The sequence below is a fragment of the Salmo salar genome, chromosome ssa22 (assembly GCF_905237065.1).
Source record: "Salmo salar chromosome ssa22, Ssal_v3.1, whole genome shotgun sequence".
Taxonomy (NCBI): Eukaryota; Metazoa; Chordata; class Actinopteri; order Salmoniformes; family Salmonidae; genus Salmo; species Salmo salar.
In genome coordinates, this window is record NC_059463.1 from 3,662,298 (window position 1) to 3,687,081 (window position 24,784).

At 41.2% G+C, this 24,784-nt stretch overlaps 1 protein-coding gene across 2 annotated transcripts; it reads left to right on the top strand.

Annotated features, from left to right (window-relative positions):
* Positions 1–426: 426 nt before the first annotated feature.
* On the top strand, positions 427–12,298 carry sdc4 (syndecan 4). 2 transcript variants are annotated; one of them, XM_014165901.2, is made up of 5 exons: positions 427–724; positions 9,345–9,525; positions 9,616–9,656; positions 9,755–9,953; positions 10,159–12,298. In XM_014165901.2, the coding sequence occupies exons 1-5, from the start codon at positions 671–673 to the stop codon at positions 10,308–10,310; spliced, it is 627 nt and encodes a 208-aa protein (XP_014021376.1). In that variant the 5' UTR covers positions 427–670; the 3' UTR covers positions 10,311–12,298. The 2 variants fall into 2 exon arrangements, with proteins under 2 accessions (XP_014021376.1, XP_045561104.1); XM_045705148.1 differs by having other exon boundaries at positions 472–724; positions 9,342–9,525.
* Positions 12,299–24,784: the final 12,486 nt, after the last annotated feature.

Below are 24,784 nucleotides of genomic sequence, written 5' to 3' on the forward strand. Positions count from 1 at the left end.
AAAAAAATCCTTGAACGGACTTTCCATGAGGAGTGGCACATATATTACAGTAAATCAAAGATACTGGCTTCGTCTCTTCCTCTCTAAATAAATGTAATTTGTGTTTTCTTTATGTCATCATGGAGATAAACAAGTGAGGGGACGATAGGTAAAACAATGCATGACAATTTCAATTGAGTATCGAGTCTAAAGTGCCACAAATTAATAATGATAATATTATAGCAATTCTCGCTATGAGCCACATTACAATTCCCACCAAGAACACGAATGATATTGTAGCTACAATATTCTACATTCAAGAAGTTTGCTAATCGACTACTTAATAAGTAAAGATGTTCTAATAAATAACGTGTTGCGTCTAGGGAGGGGTTCTGAGCACGAGTTTACGGTAAATTATGACGAAGGGAGAGTAGGACCTTTGCGTAGCTCTTATTGGTTGCTGTTACAGGGGGTGGAGTGTAAAGTGCGATACAAAATATATCAATCTGAAGTAGCTTGTAAATTGAATCAGTGACTGAATTGGAAGATACAAGTTGTTCAATAGCAAGGCGATAAAGTTGGCAACGTGAACTTTCGATTGTTTATAGGACTTTTAAAAAAAAACATTATTTCATTCCACGCTTTTCCCAAGTTTACAACACTTTTTGTTGAAGAAACGGCCAAGAGAAACATGCACAAAGTGTTCCTCGTGTTGTTTTTATTTGCCTCCGTCTACTCTGAGTCGGTAAGTAATGTTCGCTAGCTAACAGAACACCGGGTAACGTTAACTCAGCTACCGATAGCTATAGCTAGTTTAACGTTACTCACTTTTACATTATTTTGTGTTCGTTTCAGTTTACTTAGGCGAACTAACTTTACCACATTTGTTTTAGTGTAGCTAACCTTACTACTTCATCTGGCTAAAGCCAAGACAATGCTAACGTTAGCGACTGTAGCTGTTATTGCTGCTAATCGGCTAGTTAGCTATCTACTTAATTTGCTAAGTTAACGTTAGCCATCAACACAATCTTTTTCATGGTTATTTTAGTGTTTTCGACCAGGTTAATGTAATGGTAATTAAGGTAACTACTGTTTTAGTTAGCTGTTAAACTTTGTTTACACCATTTACAGATTGTTTACCAAAACACAGCAGTCTAACTTTAACTAGCTAATTGTGCTTAGTCAGCTAGCTGGATAACTAGCTACAGTACAGCTACCTAGCAGAGTCAGCTAAATGGCCAAAATAATCTAAAGTGTAAGGCATATGGTTTGTGGCCCCTGGCCTCTCCATCATAAGAGAAAGCAGTGGTGTTTCAATTGTGGTAGATCTAGCTAGCCAGACAAACGTAGCTAAATTCATTTGTCTGGTGTGTGAGTGAGGTGGAATGATAATCATGCAAGTGACTATCCATCACATGTAGCTCAGAAAGAGGGTAAGCTAGGTTTAAGCAATAAGGCCCGGGGGGGTGTGGTATATAGCCAATATACCTTGGCTAATGGCTGTTCTTCTGCGCAACGTGGAGTGCCTGGATACAGCCCTTAGCCGTGGTATATTGGCCATATACCACAACCCCCCGAGGTGCCTTATTGCTGTTATAAACTGGTTACCAACGTAATTAGCGCAGTAAAAATAAATTGTCATACACGTGGTATACGGTCTGATATACCACGCTCTCAGCCAATCAGCATTCACCCATATTTAGCTGGGCTCTTGTAATTTGAACATTACTGTTGACCTATTTCCATTTCACTATATTAAATTACAGCACTGACTAAATGTTTAATTGCTGACCAGTTGCCAAATAAAAACTGCAATAATTTATCAAATTAAACACTTCATGTAACGTGGCTCAACACTATCATTGTTAAGTCCTCTGGATAAGAGCGTCTGCTAAATGACAAATGTAATTGTTTAGACTCAATTCAGTATGCCTGATGCAGTGTGGTTTTCATTTTTGGACAGTTGGTTTGATAGCTTTTGGAAGTGGATTATTATTTGTTTCAACCTTTATTTTAACTAGGCAAGTCAGTTAAGAACAAAGTCTTATTTACAATGACTGCCTACCCCGGGCAAACCCTAACCCGGAGACGCTGGGCCAATAATGCGCTGCCCTATGGGACTCCCAATCACGGGCAGTTGTAATGCAGCCTGGAATCAAACCAGGGTCTGTAGTGACTCCTCTAGCACTGAGATGCAGTGCCTTAGACCGCTGCGCCACTTGGGAGCCCAAATTAAGCAATCGTGCACATACCAGGATGTAGGTGTACTTCCTTGTTCTGTTTTATGTAATCTGACAAAACATCAGAGAGTTGAGTGACGGCGTCCAGTCCTGTCGGCTTAATTGGAAAGAATTGCCATTGTCAGATGTCGGGAAGGGGGCTAAAACAGAATGGTTATAGGCTAACTAGACACCATCCAGTGAGACTGACTGGGCTACACGGGGGCAATATGCTAATGCAGCCCTAAGGATAGGTGCTTATTGTCGATCCTAGTCTTCTGAATACATAGATACAGAACTGTAAAGGGCTAATGTGATTCTCCATTACCCTTTACAGGATAGGTACTGTTTGGGGTAAGCAAAAATAATCCTGGACCAGTCTTAACTTGGCAATAATATATTCATTCTCGATTCAGTCGAATATGTCTTCAAAAATGTCCAGTTGCAGGTGATTCATTTACATTTTTGGAAATGCTGCACTATTAAAATAAATATTTTTCTCCATGAAGTAATCCCGACATGTGTACGCCACCATTTTGTCTATTTAAAATCTTCTCTCATTGATTGACACAGGAGGGTCCACCCCAAAGTACTGCATGTCATGAAGTTACATTTATAAATGAATATATGACTGTTTTTTTTTTTTTTTTAATTTTTTATTATACTTAATGGGTCTTAGGTGTTGGGCGTTGCAGTGGGTGTAGCCAATGGCAAGGTTGTTGACCAACATTTTGAAAGGCCCTCCTGTTGGCGGGAGTGACAGCATTTAGCAGTTCAAGCTAATTTCCTGCAATTCTACACATTTTGCCTATGCTGTCTGAGTGACTCAAACGGAAGTTAGCCACAATAGTGGACTTTGCGGTTAGCCTTCAAAATAAAAGTATGGCATAATTCTACTATTTGTATTAATTTGCATTACTGTCAAATGACACTTATTTTGAAGGCAAACTGCAAATTCCACTATTGTGGATAACTTCCATTTGAGTCACTCAGACAGCATAGGCAAAATGTGTACAAATACCACTATTGTGGCTAGCCTCACAACACATAACCCAGTACGGTCGAGCCTCACTAGCCAGAGGAAGCTAGCTGGCTGCTTATAATGTTAGCTTTGGGCAACAGGGTTAAGTTGCTGACCAGCTATTTTCATGAACTGAAGTTCAATTTCAACAGGCGAACAAGTGGCAACCTAGCTAATACTTACTCACAAGGATTCCTAAATCATTGCTAAGAATAATGAAAATGACTGCAGGTTCTACTGGTCATTGTTTTCAGGCTGGTTGTATTGGTGCTAGCTAGGTACCAAGCTAAAGCTAGCTACCGCAGAAGTTGCGGTCGTACCAATGATGCTTTATTAACAGTGTGGTATTGTAAACGCATCGTTCATGGCCGGTGTTTGCAGACTTTGTACAGCTCTGACAGTGCTACTGTATCTTTTTTGACACGCAAAGACCCAAATGGCGTTCCATAGTATGTATGTCGTGAAGCTAATAGCAGTGACACTATTACTGTGTAAATCCGGTAGGGCAACATCTGAAAAATAGCGCACTTGGTAGTGTACCGGTGCTCGGCCAGTCAGCGAAAGCCAACATCACCCGCGACAGAGAACGGTTGATTGTCAAGGGCAATGAATAAAATGTATCTTGGCTTTAATGGATTTTGCGTTGTCTCACTGGAATTTTGTTACTCTTTCAAATGACTGCTCGACTCATTGACTGCTAGATCCACACAGCAGACATTGTGGGCTAGTTTAAGAGTGCTGTGTTGCACATATAGCGCAACATTTTACGTGGGGCCATTACGTCATGTGCCTATGTTATATAGGTATGTACGTCAGTTTTGACATCAGTTTTGCACATCGGGGCGTTAAACTAGACATCGGCTGATATTGGCATTTTTAGCTAATATCGGCTGACTCCGATATGTTCACCGAATTTTTTTATATTTTTTATATCGTGCGTCCCTAATTATTAAAGATGTGAATGATCTGATGGGTGAAAATATGATCACTTGATAGGACAGCCTGAGACAAGGATCAGTGCAAGCTTTTTTTGTTGTTGCTACATGCAGCCCATATGTTTTGATTTAAGACATTCTAAGGTTTGTTTCATTCACAACTAAAGTTGTCAAATAACTCTACATCTAGAATATGGGACCTGTTTCAAATGATCACTTTTACACTTAATTTCATAATCGCACTCGCTTCGTAATGCAAAACATTTCCTTTCTATTTTATTCAGTTATATTTTTCGTACTATAAAATAATGGCTTATAAGGATATCTTGTCAGCTAAATGAACAAGCCTACAGCCTATGACATGGAGCATAGCCAGATAACTAACAGAGTAGACCAACTCATTCTGTTCTTCTGAAATACATTTTCCCCAAGGACTGCCCATACCTGACTTAAGTCATGTACTTCAGGTAGAGATACCTCAAGACGCAACTACTCCATCGCACTTCTCTGTCTGCCCCACACAGATCGGACAAATAGACAGGCAGTGGATTATGGTCATTATAGTTAATTACCAGGTTTTCTACCCTAGACTGTAGAATATTGGACTGTTAGAAACTACAATTCCCTACTACAACGCACAGTTTTGGCTTGATCTGATTTATCTCTAGAAAAACTGCACATTGAGCTCACAGGGGGAAAAACAGAATGAAATGGAAATGATTGAACCTTTTTGTTTAAAAAAGCGAAGAATAACTGAAACATTGGTTATTTGCACAGCACCATTGAAGCGTAATGGAGAACAAAACAGTAAAAGCCCCCTCTATTGACATGTGCCTTTTTGTTAAGTAAATTGGGTGTTAAATGAGGTGAAAAGGAGCCTGAAGGAGGATTAAGGCTGCATTTTAATAAATAATTTTCCAGTTTAACAACAACAGGGCTCTGTTACAAGTTTTTCCAGTTGGGCCATTGTTTTGATAGCCTAGCCTACCCCTCTGGGGAGATGTTTCTAAATGTGGTAGCACACATTAAACAAGCTGGTCTCCACAATGAGGTTCCTAGCAGACTTGTGCAGCCTAAGTTGAATCTGTTACATTCCTCAAAACCATGCAGAGGCTGCCCCTCTCATTTTCCCTTTTGTGTTTTCCTGTGGAATTTGACCTCTGTGGACCTTGAACGGCCCTCTTCAGGATTTGGACAGATCTAAATGGCCAGGGTACTTTCATTAGCCAAGCTTCCCAGCTAGTGGACCAGAAGCTTGCTTCTGCTTTCTCACCAAAAAAGTCCTCTGATCACTTGTGTGCCTGCCTTTTTGTTATTACTTTGATGGCTACTAAGCCTAACTATGTCAAGCCTCATTCCTTTCATCCATCTTAAGTTTATGGGCGAATGTCTGTTTTTAGTCTTAAGCTCATCAGGACTTCGAGCCGAAGAATAGAACAATGGGCCTATACCATTATGCACAGTACTTTGATGCATTTTCATTGTGTATTTTAATCAGTGCCATGTGTCATACCAATTGACCTCTATTTACATCAGTCTTTTCTTGTCAGATTAATGAGCATTCTGTAGTTAGCCTACCATATTGTTTTTCTAAGACACTAAAATTACTCTCTGGAGCTGACTTAGACGAAACGTCTTATTTTACATTTGTAAAATGTGTTATGTGAGTACAAACGTCAACAATGTTCTGTTTCTTGTTATCCATTCTGACTTGGGCCTACACACTGTATTTTCAGGCCTTTATCTGCTATCAAAATTATTCCTTTTGGCATTATTGGGCACATGGCTATTTTTGTTGGAATGCATGTTTTTAATTAAGCATGAGATCATTTTCACTAGAAGGAGCCTTTTTTTCTTTCTTGGTGGGCTGAATTGAGTGCCCAGTGAAAGGCTGTGGCGAGAACATAATACTTTCACCAGGATGTAGGCTAATAATGGTTTCTGCATTGCTGTCCATTGGGCTATAAAATCCCTTTAGAGGATGGAATGTTGGAACTGAAAGAAGGGGTTTTGTCTAGTGCTTGTGTGTGAAATTCCCCCTCTATCCCAACTCTGGCAGTTGAATGTCATTTAGCATACGTTGGGCTCAAGTAGTGCATTTCTGGGTTGTTCTACTTGGGAAAATCTGGCGGTTTGTGGTCAAATACTGTATATAAATTAGGTATTCACCAAACAACATTGAATTTGAACCATGTTTTGGTTTCTTTGGGAAATGTACCATATAAGCCTCAGGGATTGCTTTTGAACCAAACAACGAATTTGAACCATGTTTTGTTTCCATTGGGAAATGCACCAGGATCCGACGAAGCTTCACTTGCGTAGCTCTCTACGTAGTTCTATGTACGGCCAGATTTTTTTAACATGGCCCAAAACGGAGCTCCATTTGCGTAGACTGAGAGGTCACAATGGAGAGTCCTTTAGTCTTTTTCCTAAATGGACCACTTGTGGTTTAATCAGTTCGAGTGGTCACATCTGAGAACGAGAACACCAACAGGGCTGGGACAGTTTTAATCCCAAATGTGATGCAGTATGAAATGGGGGGGGGATTGCCTGGTGAATGTGTATGACTAGAGGCTTGCCCTGATGTGCCAGTGAGATTAATTTGATTTGAAACGCAATGAGGAAGTGAAGAAAAATAGGCTCCTTTTGAGATCTGGAGTCTAAATCAGTCCCTGTAGCCATGTGGAGACCCATGTGAGTTTAAAGGGGCAATCAGAAGGTGCTACATTTTGTTTTTACTTATAAATGAATGATATGTACCCATTAATTCTTGAGGAATAGCCTATTACTTAATGCCTCAGGGTACGACAGTTGAACTAAGCTATCAGAACCAAAAATATAAGCTTGTTTTACTGTTTGTAAACAAAGTAAATGTAAACACTAGCCTAAAACATGGTTCAAACTATAATTTTGATATCATGGATGGTCAGTCCTTGCATCCATAGCTTTGTCTGAATGAGTGGTTACATTTCACCAGTCCCATTCCTCAGCTTTTTACCAAAACAGGGAGAGCACTTTGTTGTTTCAATTTTTGATTGCCACTTTAAATGGTGATGCATCGGACTTAGTTAAAATTCTGAGCATAGAGGGCCTTTGTCACAAAAGTGCTGAGGACATGAGTGCAAGCCCTACCTCAGTGCAAACACAAGGAGAAAATGGCTGCTTGTTTGAAGATTCTGACGGCAACAATGGCATTCCCTGGTCTCCCTCAAATGTAATTTAGAGGGGATTAACTTCAAACCACACTATTTGAAACAGAATTTCAGAGCACGGTTAAACTGCTGCCCCCCCCCGCACCATGGTCAGTGAATTACCGTAGAAGCAACGCTTAAAATTAACTCTTTCAAATGTGCCCAAGTTGCTTTCTTTGTTCAATGGAATGCTGTAACATGTAATAAAAATGCTTAATTTGATTTTAGCCTTTTTTATGCATGTTTTTTGGGGGGGGATAGAGAAAGGAACCACCTGGCTAAAAGAGGAACAAGGCTTCCAGTATCCCAGGCAGCCCTGAGCAGCCATCCAGAACAGTTAAAAAAAAAAAAATAGACCTCCTGCTCCTTTGCCTCTGAACAATGAATAATGCATGACTGTTTCATTAATCATAGATGGGTCATATATTTGCCGAGCCAGGTGTTATCCAACCGGCTGCATTTTTCTGGTGTCTCGTTCAGCAATCAGTGCTAACCCAACTTAGCGTGATGACATCTGACAAGGTCCGGTGTGCAAGGGGCCAAAGACTTCAACCCCAAACACGTTCTGCCTAAATGTACTTTAGGAATCTTTTGCACCTTGGCCCTGTTGCTTGTGTTTTAATTGGATCTGGCCATTCAATTGCTCTGCTGTTTAATCGCATTCACAGTGCTTACTCGGCAAACGGGCAATGAAGTTAAGTGTGCTAATGTGATTAGCAAAAGTTGTCTTTCAATTATGTTAAATCAAATCAAGCCCATCATGATTAGCTTAATTTTGGGATAGTTCAGGCATAATGTATATTTGGTCAAAATACCCTTACCTTGTTGTTTGAAGGCCCATGGTGACAATCCACAATAATCCATTATTTACTTCTGGCTACAGCATTGTCCAGATTCTTTCATGTAAATGGCCAAACTAATGTTAGCAATGATGCACTGCAAGCCCAAAGTTCCTCACACTTCAAACTAAGTTCGGGAGTTGGTCGAGTTTAAAGGGATTGTTTCCGCGCAAAATGCTGAAATCATTCGTCACTGGAACTTCGTCACTCAACTGGAACTATTTCCTCATGTAGTCTCAGCTGTTTCTGTTCGCTGTAACGTGGACAATAAAGTTGTATTTTATTTCATTGGGCACCCAGAAGCAGATTGATTTACCAGAGCTGTGAAAAACTTTGGTTGCTTCAATACTTTTAACATGTTTTGGGGGAAGTTTCTGCTTGTAGTGCAGCTTTGCTATTATCTGTTTTGGCTGTTTTGGTCCTGAATTCTAACAATGTTAACTAAATAATGGATTATTGTGGATTCTGTCACATGGCTATTCAGACACAACTCAAGGGAAGGGTAACTTGACCCAAATATACATTTTGCCTGACCTATCCCTTTTAAGAGCATTTGGTGGTTAAGGGAATTAAGGGGGAACTTGAGGTTTGAATGTCGAAGACGTGTGGTTCTTGTGGACCCTGTCACTGGTGACTGGTTCTGTGTCTGTTTTGAAAGGCCAACTTTAAGTGTAGGGTTAAATGGGAAAATTAGTGATGACTTCTTTACTTTAGTTGGTCACATCCTGTCTTACCTTTCCTGTCAAAAAGATTAGTCAGAGGCCCACTCACTTCCTGTTAACACTTGTGAAAGTTTTTACAAAGGTTAAGCGGAAGATTTAGGGGAACTTGCTGTACAAAGTTTTCAGTGTCACTGGCACAGCTCAGGTAGGGAAAGGTGTACTGCAACTGCAGGAGTTTATTTTATTATACACAGTGTATTAGTGTATGAGAATTAACCATTGTAGGTGACAGTAATTATTTAAGCAGATTTAATGTGTAAAATAGATTTCTGATTCACTCTATACCGCGGTTGTTGGAATATAGGCTACAAGATGTAGGCTTAGACTTTCTCCACAGTTGAAAAGTGGTTTTGGAAATGTAGCCTTATGCCAGCTAGGATCTGTGTTTTTCTACTTGCTGTGGTCTTCTGCCTCTAAGTGCTGTGTTTTGGCCAGCAGGTGCGGGAGACTGAGACATGGATGCCCACGAAGATGACCCAAGCTGTGTCGCATGACGAGCTTGTTGCGTCTGGTGACGCCCCCAACGGCTCCGACTTTGGCTTCCCTGATGAGGAGCACGACACATTTGACAATGAGGATGAAATGGACGATGAAGACTTCTCTGGCTCTGGAGATGGAGGTTGGTGTTTGCAAAGATCTGCTAATTTGCTTTAACAAGCTGATTTAGAATATAATGAAATATTGTTAACTTGTTTTCTTCTCTCTTCAGCAACTACTATTACAATCAAAAATGACAATACCATGACAAAGGTAAGGTTTGTCATAATTAGCTATCATGTACCAAATGAGAGCCACGTTTCCTCTTTTTATAGTTCAAGTAGGTATAATTCTGTTTTTTTTGCTCATAGCCTGACATGAACGACAACAAGATTCCAGACCTGGACAGACCCCTGAGGTCCAAACCCACACCGAATGAGGTTGAACTGGTCCAGAAGAACAATGAAGTGTCAGTGCGGGGTGCTCCCAAACCCGAGGAGTACCCATCAAACGTACTGATGGCCCATGCAGGGGAGGAAAGCGTCTTCAGCAAAACAGAGGTCCTAGCAGGTGGGGCAACAGCACACTAAACTTTATTTGGACTAGTGAAATTGTTATTGAACTTTGAGAAGGGTTAAATTATTTCAAAGCGATCAACTAAAGCATTTGTGGCAGTTCAATTTCACTGTCAGAAATGTACAGTTTCATTTGAAGCTTGTCCAAGTTATTTGCCAGAATACGGGGCTAATTGTAATTCCACTGAGTTTTCTTTCAGCTCTGATTGCTGGTGGAGCAGTGGGGTTGGTCTTTGCCGTCTTCCTCATCCTTCTGCTCGTCTATCGCATGAAGAAGAAGGACGAAGGCAGCTACGACCTGGGAAAGAAGCCCATTTACAAAAAGGCTCCGACAACAGAGATCTACGCCTAAAGCCCAACTTCGCCGGGCCACCTGCCTGCTCTCCAGTGCCTCTCGAAAGCAAACCTCTCTTCTTGCCTGCTTACTGTAAAACCAGGAAGTCCCAGAGGGAGAAACCATCAAACAAAAACTGCTTTTCCTACTCCACCACAAGTTCTAAAGTGGTTCATTTTGAAATGGAATCATCATTTTAACTGTCAGTTTTCCTTTTTTTTTTTGTTCTTTCCCCTACAGGAAAGATATTGGGAGAGGACCATTTCAGCTGCCAAACAATGCAGTACAACATTTATTTGTTTCATAAAAAAAGATCAATACTGCAGCGAAATCTTGACTTTTCTCTCCCACCCTCTGTTTTATGACACTAACAAGGTGCAATGACAACTTCACTCAGTGAGGTCACATGGTACAGATATTTATTTTCCTCCCCCCTACTCTGAATCTTGGTACTCATACTGGTGCTACAGAAGTCTGTTACTGTAGCATTTTCTTTTACATTATTTTTTTAAATAATCCCTGTGTAGGGAAATCATGAAAGGTTCTGTTTAGATTCAAATGTATTTTGTCAAACAGATTAAGTCTGAAGTGAATTCCAGATTGATGAAAATAACTTGATACATGCTACCCTATCAATATAGCAGGGGCCAAGCTTGATTCTCCAGGCTGTGTTTTGTTTGGACAGTACAGAAATCAACATGCTTTTATTCCTAGGACAAATCGCTGTGTGAATACACCCACTCCATCCACAAGACCACAAAATTATTTGTAAAAACGAGCAACACAGCGACACATGCATACATGCATGTTACATACATACATGTTTTTTAATAAAACAATTTTTATGTCAGACTTCATCTCAGTGATTACAATGCTTGTCAACTAAGCTATTTGAACAGCTTATGGTTTATCGCTGTTGACATAAAACAATTTTCACTGCACATGGACTGTACGCTTCAAGGGATCTGTACATAGCCATTTTAATAAAATTCTGAACTTAGCCATTTCTTGGCAGATGTTTATTTACCAAATATTTTATACTTTGTCTAACATTACTGTAAATGCTTGGAATAATCGGTTTCTTCATACCTAAGAAGTAGGGATGTAATGATTCACTGATACAGATTGGCCCTGGTTCAAATGTTTGACAACCGTTCCAAATGTACAGTAGTATGCATGCATCAGTCAGAAAATCACTAAATTGACAAAAAGCTATCGAGGGCGGCAATGTCCACCCGATAGCCGGGTGGGAGATGCCCAGTTTTCCTTATGGCTCGGTTCTGGTGCCTACATACACTAGACTTATACGATTTACACACACGTCAGCTCAGAAACCCAGCTCATGAGCTCTATCGGCAGCAGATTTGAATTTAGAATGGGAAATGAATGTGTTTATGTAACAAATGTTAGTGAACCGAATCGCATCGATTTGTTCCTCTAATCAAACTGAATCGTACCGACTCGTTTCAAACTAAAACACATCATTCCTGTATCATATCGGAGCCCAACTATCTGGATGCGTATTGAATCGTTCTGAAAGGGAAAGATCCACATCCCTACTAAGAAGCCTATAGTGGGAAACACGTTTAACTACCAATGCTAGTACTAACTTTTTCTGTCCAATGTTTTAGAATACTTGTTCAATTTAACTATCAAATTGTATTGTCTTTGAGGTTGGGGCTTTTCCCCCTCTTAGCTGTTGTATTTGATTTTAATGTTTTATATACACTAGTTCAAGAAGCAAATAGTTTTAAATTGTGTTTTATTTTGTACCTTTTTTTTTTTTTTGACATTTTTACGCCGTATATATTTATGTTTTGTAGAAGGATTGCTATGTAATTGTTCAGGGGAACTGAATTGAGCCATGTCATTTGCATGGGGAAAAATCTGCTGCTTTTGTCACAAGATATGTGAATCACCAATTGAGTGGAGAAGTCAATGAATCATTGATTTCTGCAAGCATGTTCTGATTTATTTGGAAATAAAGCTATTTTTATGCACATTAACTAAAAGAAAATGGTTGGATCAGTCTTTTCAGTATTCTGGTGACATTTACTATCTACACAAAGGTCAGCATGAGGTGTAAAGTCTGCCAGCTCAGTCTTTGTCATAGAACTCTATGCATTGTTATTGTCCTGTATACATTACTCTTATTGTTGCCAGTGCAGTTTAACCTGATTATCAACCCAACAATGTAATGGGATTTATATTACACCAGAGCTTGCTTGTGTAGCACAGCCTGTACCCTGACAAGACAACTTAAACATCATGATACTTCCCTGTATCTGTTGTCATATCTTTGAGTATATGAACAGGATGGGTGTATTGTAGAACACTAGCTGTTTTGAATTTTATTGACGAATGCGCTCACCCCAAACTGGTGCATGCTCTTCCCAGCAGCATAGTCTGTATCTTGAGACCTCACCATCCTGATATTTAACTTTAGTGTCACATTTTTTTAGTACAGGACCGGTGTAGACACTGATGTCCTTCCACCACAGGACACTAGTTGTTCTGAAGTTGGTCTATACGTCATAGGGTGGACTTTAGCTCTTCTATGAGTTGTATTATCATGGATCTTGGAATTCTCTCACAAATTATTGATCTTAATTGCAAGTGTGTGCTGTGACTTGGCAATTTGCTGTGCTTAATCGTATGAACTTTTTTTTAACCACCCTTCTGTAATTGGAGCATCCCCTAACTCTGCTCTCTGCCTCTTTTTATAGCCTGTGGTTCGAGTCACTGGAGTATAAGATGGAAGTTGTCGGTCCAAACTACAAAGGTCTGACCTGCAGAGCTCTGGTTGGAGCAAGCACGTTGTGGTGTCCATCCTAAACACAGTTTGCCCTGCGTTCAGGGTTGTCGGCTATCGTTTGTAGGTCTTGCTCAGTGTCACTCCCCGTGCTTCCCCATGTTTGTGACGATGGTTGCTTTACCAGGTAGATTTGTCATATGGTGTGCATGTAATTTAATGCTCTTAAAGTGACAGTACATGATTTGAAGTCCTAGGTATTTGTCTGAGCCGTGCTCAAGTCACCATCCGGGTGTTTAATGAACATTGCTATTCGTGTTTCTGAAGTTTAAACAAAATTGCCTGTTGGTTTAAAATATTGTAACTGAAAAGATCTTTGTAATAATTTGTTTTATTTTTATAAAGCGTTACCTGCTCCATTGCATTGCTCATGACCTAATCCAATATGTGGCCTGTCACGAACCCGTCTTCTACTGGTTGAGGTGCTCCTCATTAAACAGGAGCTGGCGTAGTCTGGTAGTTGAGCCATTTTAGGTAACCCTAGTCGGCAGGTTTTGGAACTAGATAAGACAACCCCAAACTGACCCATGTTCTTTCCTTGCTGCTGGATGGTTTTGTATGGCACTCCTAGCACAGTGAATTGTGAGTAGCTGTGCTGACACCCAGACAGAATGTGTGGCACACCTGTTCCTGCTTCTGTGTGCTGCTGAAAAAAACAAAAGCTAGTGATGTCAAAAAGTGCAGAACTTTCATGTACTCACCCTTTCAAATAGTAAAACCATTTAATATAAAGTTTAATACATGATTATATTGATTTGTAGAGGGAGAAGGTTGCATTAAACCCCCCATTAAAAACGTGCTAAATTGTTATGGGAATTTCCAAAGGCCATACTGCAAGTCACATTGCGATCAAATCAATCAGTCTTAATCACTGAACCATTATATTATAATAAATATACAGGTAACTGACTAAAGGAAACACTTGAGTAAATGAGGGATAGAAAGTATATTGAAAGTATGTACTTCCACACAGGTGTGGTTACTGAGTTAATTTAGCAATTAACATCCCGTCATGTACATCGCTTCGGAAAGTATTCAGACCCCTTGACCTTTTCCACATTTTGTTACGTTACAGCCTTAATCTAAAATGGATTTTAAAAAATCCTCAACAATACCCCATAAACATATTTACGTAAGTATTCAGACCCTTCGCTATGAGACTCGAAATTGAGCTCAGGTGCATCCTGTTTCCATTGATCATCCTTGAGATGTTTCTATAACTTGATTGGAGTCAACCTGTGGTAAATTCAATTGATTGGACATGATTTGGAAAGGCACACACCTGTCTATATAAGGTCCCACAGTTGACAGTGCATGTCAGAGCAAAAACCAAGCCATGAGGTCGAAGGAATTGTCCGTAGAGCTCCGAGACAGAATTGTATCGAGGCACAGATCTGGGGAAGGGTACCAAAACATTTCTTCAGCATTGATGGCACCCAAGAACACAGTGGCCTCCATAATTCTTAAATCGAAGTTTGGAACCACCAAGACTTTTCCTAGAGCTGGCCAAACTGAGCAATTGAGGGAGAAGGGCCTTGGTCAGGGAGGTGACCAAGAACCCGATGGTCACTCTGACAGAGCTCCATAGTTCCTTGTAGCGTCATACCCAAGAAGACTTGAGGCTCTAATCACTGCCAAAGGTGTTTCGACAAAGTACTGAGCAAAGGGTCAGAAAAAAAAAAACGACATTCCTGGTTTTGCTTTGTCACTATGGGGTATTGTGTGTAGATTGGTGAGGGGAAAAAACAAGTGAATCCATTTCAGAATAAGGCTGTAACGTATCAAAATGTGGATAAACTCAAGGGTCTGAATACTTTCCAAATGCACTGTATAAAAATGCCTAGTTGCCCATTATTTTGGTTACCATGGCAAGGAGAGATCTCAGTGACTTGAAAGAGGGGTCTCAAATGAGCAGTTTTTTCACTAATTTGAATTTTGACCAATCAGATCATCTCTGAAAAATATCTGATTTGAAAAGATCTGATGTGATCGGTCAAAAGAACAATCAGTGGAAAGAAATATCAGAATTGGGCTGCCTGTGTAAATACAGTCACCAGATCTCAACACAATTGAACGCTTATTTGAGATTCTGGAGATGTGCCACCATCAACAAAACACCAAATGATGGAATTTCTGGTGGAAGAAGGGCGTTGCATCCCTCCAATAGAGTTCCAGACACTTCTAGGATCTATGCTAAGGTGCATTAAAGCTGTTCTGGCTAGTGCAGGCCAAACGCCCTATTAAGATGCTTAATGTTAGTGTTTCCTTTATTTTGGCAGTTACCTGTAATCGCATAAGAGTGTTTCAACATCTTTACCAAAGATTTGAACAGGTTTTAACTTGTTGAAGTAGACAGGTTTTAACTTGTCATGACTAAAGATCAGCTCTACCGATATCAAATCATTTGAACCTGACCGAATTTGATGCCACAATCAAGTTCCTTGTATTTCTTTAATTTATCATTTCCTCAAAGTCAGTGACATCTGTATCCTTGTACATTTAAATTTTTTTTAAGGAAGATGTGGTGACATGGAAGGATTTTAAATAGGCACTATTATGTACAGGTACTTGTACTACATATCATTATATCAATGTTTAGAATAACATTTAGCTTATTTGCCTCCTAAAATGAAATACAGTTAGAATTATAAACTACTCTGACATAACATAACACCCTGGTCTCATTTATGTTTTTTGTTATCATTACGTTTCACCAGCTGTTTTAAAACAAATTGTCACCCAGGCCATCATTTGTCCTGAAAGCTGGTGCTGTCTGATATATACACAGGAAGTCAGTGATAAAGGATGATATGAAAGGCTTCCCTTCACACACCAGGGTCAAAGGGCAAATGAAGATGGATTCGGGAATTACACCGAAATTGGAGCGCTTTGTGGGGGTTTGATTCTCAACTGAAATTATATTAATCAAGGGTTGCCACAATCTCTCATTGAACTACACATGATTACATCATTTCAATCTAGTCACTCACTGAATGCATTATCTGTCTATAGTGAGCTCATGCCAGCGGTATCAGAGCGTACAGTTAGAGTTTATTTTCTTTCTTGTGGTTCGCCTCCACTGCCCACATGATAGTAGAGCCATTTTGGATCGAGGGTGATGTAGTTTCCATGGCAACAACCAACTGGAGTGGGGCCAAGGGGATGATACACCTTTTGTTTTACTAGAGGGAGAAATTGGGCAGTGCGTCAGCTGGTCTAATGGAAATTAAACAAATGAGATCCACATGGCCGAAATTAGTGAGCTAGCTAGCCTTTCCTCCCAGTGTAGGAGCAGGTTGCCTGGGTGCAGTTCTCCCACAGTCATAGGCAGCCTTTTGTCTCCATGCATAAACAAATTCCACACAACCTCTGACACAGTCAGAGACACATTCCTTTCCCACACAACAATGAGGGCTTTTGTGTGCAGGCCGCCCTGTGTTTTCTTTTCATTTTTATTGCTTTGGAACTTTTTGCATGGAAAATTGTATAATCTCTCGGGTGGTTTTGCTCCATTTGATCGCAGCTGTACTAGTGTGTCTTCCCCCAGAAGTCAAGGACAAAAGAACAAAATGCTTTGAGGCATGTGATGTTATCTTTTGTTGAAGTCCTATCATTATTTGTTTAATGCCTGGGGGTTGTTGATGGTGAAAATATGAAAAGACTCAAGAATTTCCCAAAGGGTAAGCTATACAGAAGCCCCAATGAAGCCACTATTTCAGCTACTATTTGGACTCTTGATGTGTGTTCTAAATAGAGCAGACAAGAAATACATCTTAGATAGAATGAATATGAAGGAACCCTGCTTACAATGAGAGAACAAATAAAGAATATGACAATGGGGGGGGGGGGGGGGGCTTTGATGCACCTGTTCTGTCTCTGTCTTCTATCTAGGTAGCGGGGTGAACAAGCCGCAGGTCGGGTGACTGAGGTCCTTGATGATCTTTTTGTCCTTCCTGTGATACCGGGTGCTGGGATGCTCACGGTGATGTGTTGGGCTGACCGCACCGCCCTCTGCCAACATAGTGGCACAGTCAGTTCCCAAGGTGGTGCAGCACCCCTTTTACATTCTTTGGGGAGGACCCTGCTCCTCCTTCTCACTAATTATTTATGCCTTTTAATTGATCAAGTTGATGTGTTTACAGCACAAATACTTACAACCACACAATTAATGTCACAAAAAAACAGCAAATGAAATTAAGGGATCTATTCAATCCCTATTGTGAAAATTCTGCATTATAGCGTGATTCAAATTTAAAGGCAATGTTCCAACCTTAGCGGAGACCACATTCACAGCAAGCTCAGCATATGTTGGCTCAATTGGAAATTACCTTTACATTTCTAGCGCGCAATAAAATCGATTCAAATTTTATTTTGTCACATACACATGGTTAGCAGATGTTAATGTGAGTGTAGCGAAATGCTTGCGCTTCTAGTTTCGACAGTGCTGTAATAACAAGTAAACTAACAATTCCACAACAACTACCTAATACACACAAATCTAAAGGGATGGAATAAGAATATGTACATATAAATTTATGGATGAGCCTGTCCTTGACCGAGCGGCATAGGCAAGATGCAATAGATGGTATAAGGTACAGTATATACATATGAGATGAGTAATGTAAGATATGTAAACATTATTAAAGTGTCACTATTTAAAGTGACTAGTGATCCATTTATTAAAGTTGCCAATGATTTGAGTCTGTATGTTGGCAGCAGCCTCTCTGTGTTAGCCTTGAGATAGAAGCTGTTTTTCAGTCTCTCGGTCCCAGCTTTGATGCACCTCTACTGACCTCACCTTCTGGATGGTAGCGGGGTGAACAGGTAGTGGCTGTTGTACTTGATGATCTTTTTGGCCTTCCTGTGACATCGGGTGCTGTAGTTGTCCTGGAGGGCAAGTAGTTTTCCCCCGGTGATACACTGTGCAGACCGCACCACACTCTGGAGAGCCTTGCGGTTGAGGGTGGTGCAGTTGCCATACCAGGCGGTGATACAACCCTACAGGATACTCTCAATTGTGCATCTGTAAAAGGTTGTGAGGGTTTTAGGTGACAAGCCACATTTCTTCAGCCTCCTGAGGTTGAAGAGGAGCTGTTGCGCCTTCTTCACCACACTGTCCGTGTGGGTGGACCATTTCAGTTTGTCCGTGACGTACACGCCAAGGAACTTAAAACTTTACACCTTCTACACCACTGCCCCATCGATGTGGATAGAGGGGTGCTCCTTCTGCTGTTTTCTGAAGTCCACGATGGGGGGGGGGCTGAGTATGCAGCCTTGTGGGGCCCCAGTGTTGAGGATCAGCGAAGTGGAGATGTTGTTTCCTACCTTCACCACCTGGGGGCAGCCCGTCAGAAAGTTCATGACCCAGTTGCACAGGGCGGGGTTGAGACCCAGGTGAGCAAATGAGGAGCTTGGAGGGTACTGTGGTGTTAAATGCTGAGCTGTAGTCAATGAACAGCATTCTTACATAGGTATTCCTCTTGTACAGATGGGATAGGGCAGTGTACAGTGTGATGGCGATTGCATTGTCTGTGGGCCTGTTGTGGCGGTATGCAAACTGAAGGGGGTCTAGGGTGGCAGGTAAGGTGGAGGTGATATGATCCTTGACTAGTCTCTCAAAGCACTTCATGATGACAGAAGTGAGTGCTACAGGGAGATAGTCATTTTGTTCAGTTATCTTTGCCTTCTTGGGTACAGGAACAATGGTGGCCATCTTGAAGCATGTGGGGACAGCAGACTGGGATAGGGAGCGATTGAATATGTCCGTTAACACACCAGCCTGCTGGTCTGCACATGCTCTGAGGACGTGACTAAGGATGCCGTCTGGGCCAGCAGCCTTGTGAGGGTTAACACGTTTTAATGTCTTACTCACGTCGGCCACGGAGACGGAGAGGGGGGCCTGCAGTCCTTGGTAGCGGGCCGCGCCGGTGGCACTGTATTATCCTCAAAATGGGCAAAGAAGTTGTTTAGTTTGTCTGGAAGCAAGACATCGGTGTCCATGTCGTGGCTGGTTTTCTTTTTGTAGTCCGTAATTGGCTGTAGACCCTGCCACATACGTCTCGTGTCCGAGCCGTTGAATTGCGACTCCACTTTGTCCATATATCGACATTTCACTTGTTTGATTGCCTTGCAGAGGGAATAACTACACTGTTTATATTCGGCCATATTCCCAGGCATCTTTCCATGGTTAAATGTGGTGGTTCGCACTTTCAGTTTTGAGCGAATACCGCCATCTATCCACGGTTTATGGTTAGGGTAGCTTCAGCGATACAGATTGAATAGAGCTCAAAGGCCGAGATTCAATCCGATCACACTTTTTGTCTTATATGCACCTTTTAAAGGCAATGTTCCCACATTCGCCAAAACCACGTTCACGGTAAACACTGCATATGTCGGCTCAATCCGAAGTTACCTTAAACAAACAATAACAAAGCGGGCACCCCACCATTGATTTGGTAAATAACTAAGGGATGGGGCTGGAGAAACGTAACTACTCTCAAATTCATAGACAGAGCTATGGATGCATCCATGAGTTCAAAAATTATAGTTTTAATCATATTTTCAGGCTATACGGTGTTTGTTTACAATTATATTGTTTACAAACAAAGGAGTAAAACAATTACAGTACATTCGGGAAAGTATTCAGACACTTGGACTTTTTCCACATTGTGTTACGTTACAGCCTTATTCTAAGTGGATTTAAATGTTGTTTTTCCTCATCAATCTACACACAATACCCCTTAATGACAAAGGAAAAACAATTTTTTTATGATTTTGGGCAAATTTATTAAGAACATAAAACAGGCTTGGAGTTTGCCAAAAGGCACCTAAAGGATTCTCAGACCATGAGAAACAAGATTCTCTGGTCTGAAGAAACAATTGAACTCTTTGGCCTGAATGCCAAGGCTTACATCTGGAGGATATATGGCACCATCCCTACGGTGAAGAATGGTGGTGGCAGCATCAGGCTGTGGGGATGTTTTTCAGCGGCAGGGACTGGGAAACTAGTCAGGATCGAGGGAAAGACGAACGGCGCAAAGAACAGAGAGATTCTTTATGAGAAACCTGCTCCACAACGCTCAGGACATCAGACTGGGGCGAACGTTCACCTTCCAACAGGACAACAACCTTAAGTACACAGCCAATACAACGCAGGAGTGGCTTTGGGACAAGTCTCTGAATGTCCTTGAGTGGACAAGCCAGAGCCCGGATTGAACCTGATCGAACATCTCTGGAGAGACCTGAAAATTACTGTAGCGACGCTCCCCATCCAACCTGACAGAGCTTGAGAGGATCTGCAGAGAAGAATGGGAGAAACTCCCCAAATACATGTGTGCCAAGGTGTGTCAAACTTGTAGCGTCATGCCCAAGAAGACTCGAGGCTGTAATTGCTACCATAGGTGCTTCAACAAAGTACTGAGTAAAGGGTCTGAATACTTATGTAAATGTGATATTTCAGTTGTTTATAATACATTTACAAAAATGTCTAAATACCTGTTTTTGCTTTGTCATTATGGGGTATTGAGTGTAGATTGATGAGGCGGAAAAAACAAGTTAATCCATTTCAGAATAAGGCTGTAACAAAACATAATGTGAAAAGAAACAAAGGGTGTGAATACTTTTCGAATGCACTGTATATATTTAAAGCAAGGATATATATATGTACTGTATATTTTTGGGGGGTTCTGATGGGGTCATACAATTGAACTCAACTCATGAGGCATATATGTTATTTTCTTAATGAATCAATGGGTATATACTGTTTATCTTGATTTTAAAAGTCCCAAAATGGATGTAGCAATTGCAGATTGCCCCTTTAAATGTCATGCATGCTATTACCTAGATGAATCTAGGCCTAAAAACAGTGCTTGATTACACGTGCCCTGGGGCCCCGACCTCCAAAATGTGTAGAATTGCAGGAAATTTGCTTTAAAACCCTAACATTTTCTCTCAGCATGACATGTGTAGAATAGCATGAGATTAGCTATAAAACTGCACATTTTTCCTCACTGCCCCATGGCAAAATGTGTAGAATTGCAGGAAGTTAACTGTCCCTCCCCACCTTAACCAATCCCACCTTAGCCAAACTATCTTGAACTTTAAAGACAGAGAGATGCTTACCCTGGATTAAGAGGCCATTGTAATTGGTATGTCTCATTTCAAGAGGGGACTGGACTGTGTTTGGTGGCAGTTTCAATAGCACAGCTAGGGAGTGGTACTCACGTAGCCTCTCATTGAAATCTGATGGAGGGAATGAGTTGTCTCTGAAGCCAGACTGAAACAATACTACTACTCAACTACTACACCTGTTTGACTCATCCTCTCGCTATGTCATTCTTTCTCTCTGTCTCTTCAGCTCTCCTTTCCATATGACTCGCTCTCCCAATTTTTTTCTGTCTACGGCAATGCCATTTTATCATTCCCCACACTGAGTCATACACCAGTATGAAACAGTTCCACCCACCTGAACTTTGGACGTGCTCACCCATTCACTGACACACTGAATAAACACATATATCAGGACATAGCTCAAACTTTATGCTGAGATCACACAGCAGGGTCACAATACAGAGGAAATCCTAAATGGCTGGTCCTGGGTTGTATTCATTAGGCACAAAATGGAAGAAAACTGACTGAAACAGAGGGACTACCAAAACTTACCCCCCAAAAAACACATTTTTGTTTCTGTTACAGAACATTTTTCTACAGTGTGCCCCAATGTATACAACTCAGGGCTCCTTAGTATGAGTTACAACAAAATCTCTCATGAGGTCATTCAGAGTTAAATGACTAGAATGGCCAATGGTCTTGTCGGTACAGAATGTGGCTGTATGCTCGAGTATTTCCATGATTTCCTGTGAAGCAGGGCTCAGGGGGAAGTGTTGACGGGATGGAGAGTGGGAATTGACAGATACTGCAGAGGTTTTTGTTCAAGGACCATCCTAGGGGAGAGGAGACAGGTAACACTGAATGACAACTGGAGAGAAAAAAGGAATGATGAGGAAATGACTGAGGAATGACTGGAATTTCCTGAACAGTCACTGTAGAAGGCACTCGCTACACTGTCTAATGTAGAGGGGGGCCAGCTTTGATTGTAAATCAATAAATCACTCATGTCAATTGATGGTGTGCTGTGGCTGAAACATTGATGTGATCAAATCAATGTAAAAAGAGTTTGAAATGGCTGTTCTTTTAACATTGTTATTGTTTTGGACAAGCTGATGCCAGTATTACTTTTGCTCCTATTTTTTTACGGTTTAGAATTGTTTGAGTGATTACAAAATAACCAATAGGGAGTGAAGATCCTACTTGTTTTGAAAAGTCAATAATACTTTTAGTAATACTGAATGGATAACCAGAATGCATGTATGAGGGAATTACTCAGATTGTGGAGTGAGCCTTTAAGCTCTTATCTTTTATTGGCCGGGGCTGAGGGAGTCTTGTGTTCAATGAGGTGTAACCTTTTCAAGCACAATTGATGCTCTCACTATATAGAGCACAAGCATTCAAATGTGGGCCAAATGCAAAACAAATGGCTGTTGTACCTTCAAATGCTAAAGTCAAGGTTTACTTGGTATAAATAGGCTAGCCTAGGTGAGAGAAGGTCAATGAGGGAATGATTTCTCAGAAGATGGCTGTTTAACAGTCTGATGGCCTTGAGATAGAAGCTGTTTTTTAGTCTCTTGGTCCCAGCTTTGATGCACCTGTACTGACCTCGCCTTCTGGATGGTAGCGGGGTGAACAGGCAGTGGCTCGGGTGATTGTTGTTCTTGATGATCTTTTTGGCTTTCCTGTGACATCGGGTGCTGTAGGTGTCCTGGAGGGCAGGTCGTTTGTCCCCGGTGATGTGCTGTGCAGACCGCACCACCCTCTGGAGAGCCTTGCGGTTGAGGGCGGTGCAGTTGTTGTACCATGCGGTGATACAGCCCGACAGGATGCTCTCAATTCAGCATCTGTAAAAGTTTCTGAGGGTTTCAGGTGACAAGCCAAATTCCCTTGATCCTGACTAGTCTCCCAGTCCCTGCCGCTGAAAAACATCCCCACAGCACGATGCTGCCACCACCGTGCTTCACCGTAGGGATGGTGCAAGGTTTCCTCCAGACGTGACGCTTGGCATTCAGGCTGAAAAGTTCAATCTAGTTATCATCAGTCCAGAGAACCTTGTTTCTCATTGTCTGAGACTCCTTTAGGTGCCTTTTGGCAAACTCTAAGTGGGCTGTCATGTGCCTTTTATTGAGTGTCTTCCATCTGGCCACTCTACCTGGCCTGATTGGTAAGGTGCTGCATAGACGGTTGACCTTCTGGAAGGTTCTCCCATGTCCACAGAGGAACTCTGGAGCTCTGTCATGGTCACCTCTCTGACCAAGGCCGTTCTCCCCTGATTACTCAGTTTGGCCAGGCGGCCAGCTCTAGGAAGAGTCTTGGTGGTTCCAAACTTCTTCCATTTAAGAATGATGGAGGCCACTGTGTTCTTGGGGACCTTCAATGCTGTTGAATCTTTTGTTAATCTTTTGGTACCCTTCCCCAGATCTGTGCCTCGACACAATCCTGTCTCGGAGCTCTACGGACAATTCCTTCGACCTCATGGCTTGGTTTTTGCTCTAACATGCACTGTCAACTGTGGGATCTTTTATAGACAGGTGTGTGCCTTTCCAAATCATGTCCAATCAATTGAATTTACCACAGGTGGACTCCAATCAAGTTGTAGAAACATCTCAAGGATGATCAATGGAAACAGGATGCACCTGAGCTCAATTTCGATTCTCATAGCAAAGGGTCTGAATACTTATGTAATTAAGGTATTTCAGTTTTTTATTTTGTATACATTTGAATGTACATTTCGGATATATTTCCAACAGATAAGATCTAAATCAGGCAAGAATTTATCCACTTAGAACAATTAGGATTTCCAATCTCTCCAAAACAATCTGGTGATTGATGGTGTCAAAGAGGCACTAAGGTCTAAGAGCACAAGGACAGACGCAGAGCCATTGTCTGACGCCATTTAAAAGTACTCTAACACCTTCACAAGTGTAGTCTCAGTAGTATGATGGTGTCTAAAAGCAGACTTGAGCGTTTTGTATACATTATTTGTCTTCAGGAAGGCAGTGAGTTGCTGAGCAACAGCTTTTTCCCCAAAAATTGAGAGGAATGAGAGATTTTATATAGGCCGATAGTTTTAAAACATTTCTGGCTCACGGTTTGGCTTTTCCCGGCTTTATTACTGCCACTCTTAGTGAGTTTCGTACACATCCAGAGGATAGGGAGCCATTTATTATGTTCAATATAGGAAGGCCAAGCACAGGAAGTAGCTCGTTTGATATATTAATTGGAATAGGGTCCAGTAATGAATGTGTTGAGATACAGGATTAAAAAACTTGATCCAAGTTCCTGGCATTTCTGCGCAAACTCAGGACAAGTGAGTTTTGGAGAAATATGCATATTCGAAGAGAGGTCCGAAATTTGCTTTATAATGATCATTTTTTTGTCTATGAAGTTCATGAATTCATCACTGCTGAAGTGAAAGCCATCCTCACTTGGGGAATGCTGCTTTTTAGTTAGCTTTGCAACAACAAATATTTTTGGGGGGAGGATTGTTGAAAAAGTAGGCAATCAGGTTGAAAAAGTAGGCTGATTGAGCAGCAGTGAGGGCTTTTCGATATTGCACGGTACTATTCCA

Coding starts and splice junctions, on each gene's coding strand:
- sdc4 (XM_045705148.1), top strand. CDS start 671: ATGCACAAAGTGTTCCTCGTGTTGTTTTTATTTGCCTCCGTCTACTCT. Junction 9,526..9,615: donor CTCTGGCTCTGGAGATGGAG/GTTGGTGTTTGC, acceptor TTCTCTCTTCAG/CAACTACTATTACAATCAAA. Junction 9,954..10,158: donor CAAAACAGAGGTCCTAGCAG/GTGGGGCAACAG, acceptor GTTTTCTTTCAG/CTCTGATTGCTGGTGGAGCA.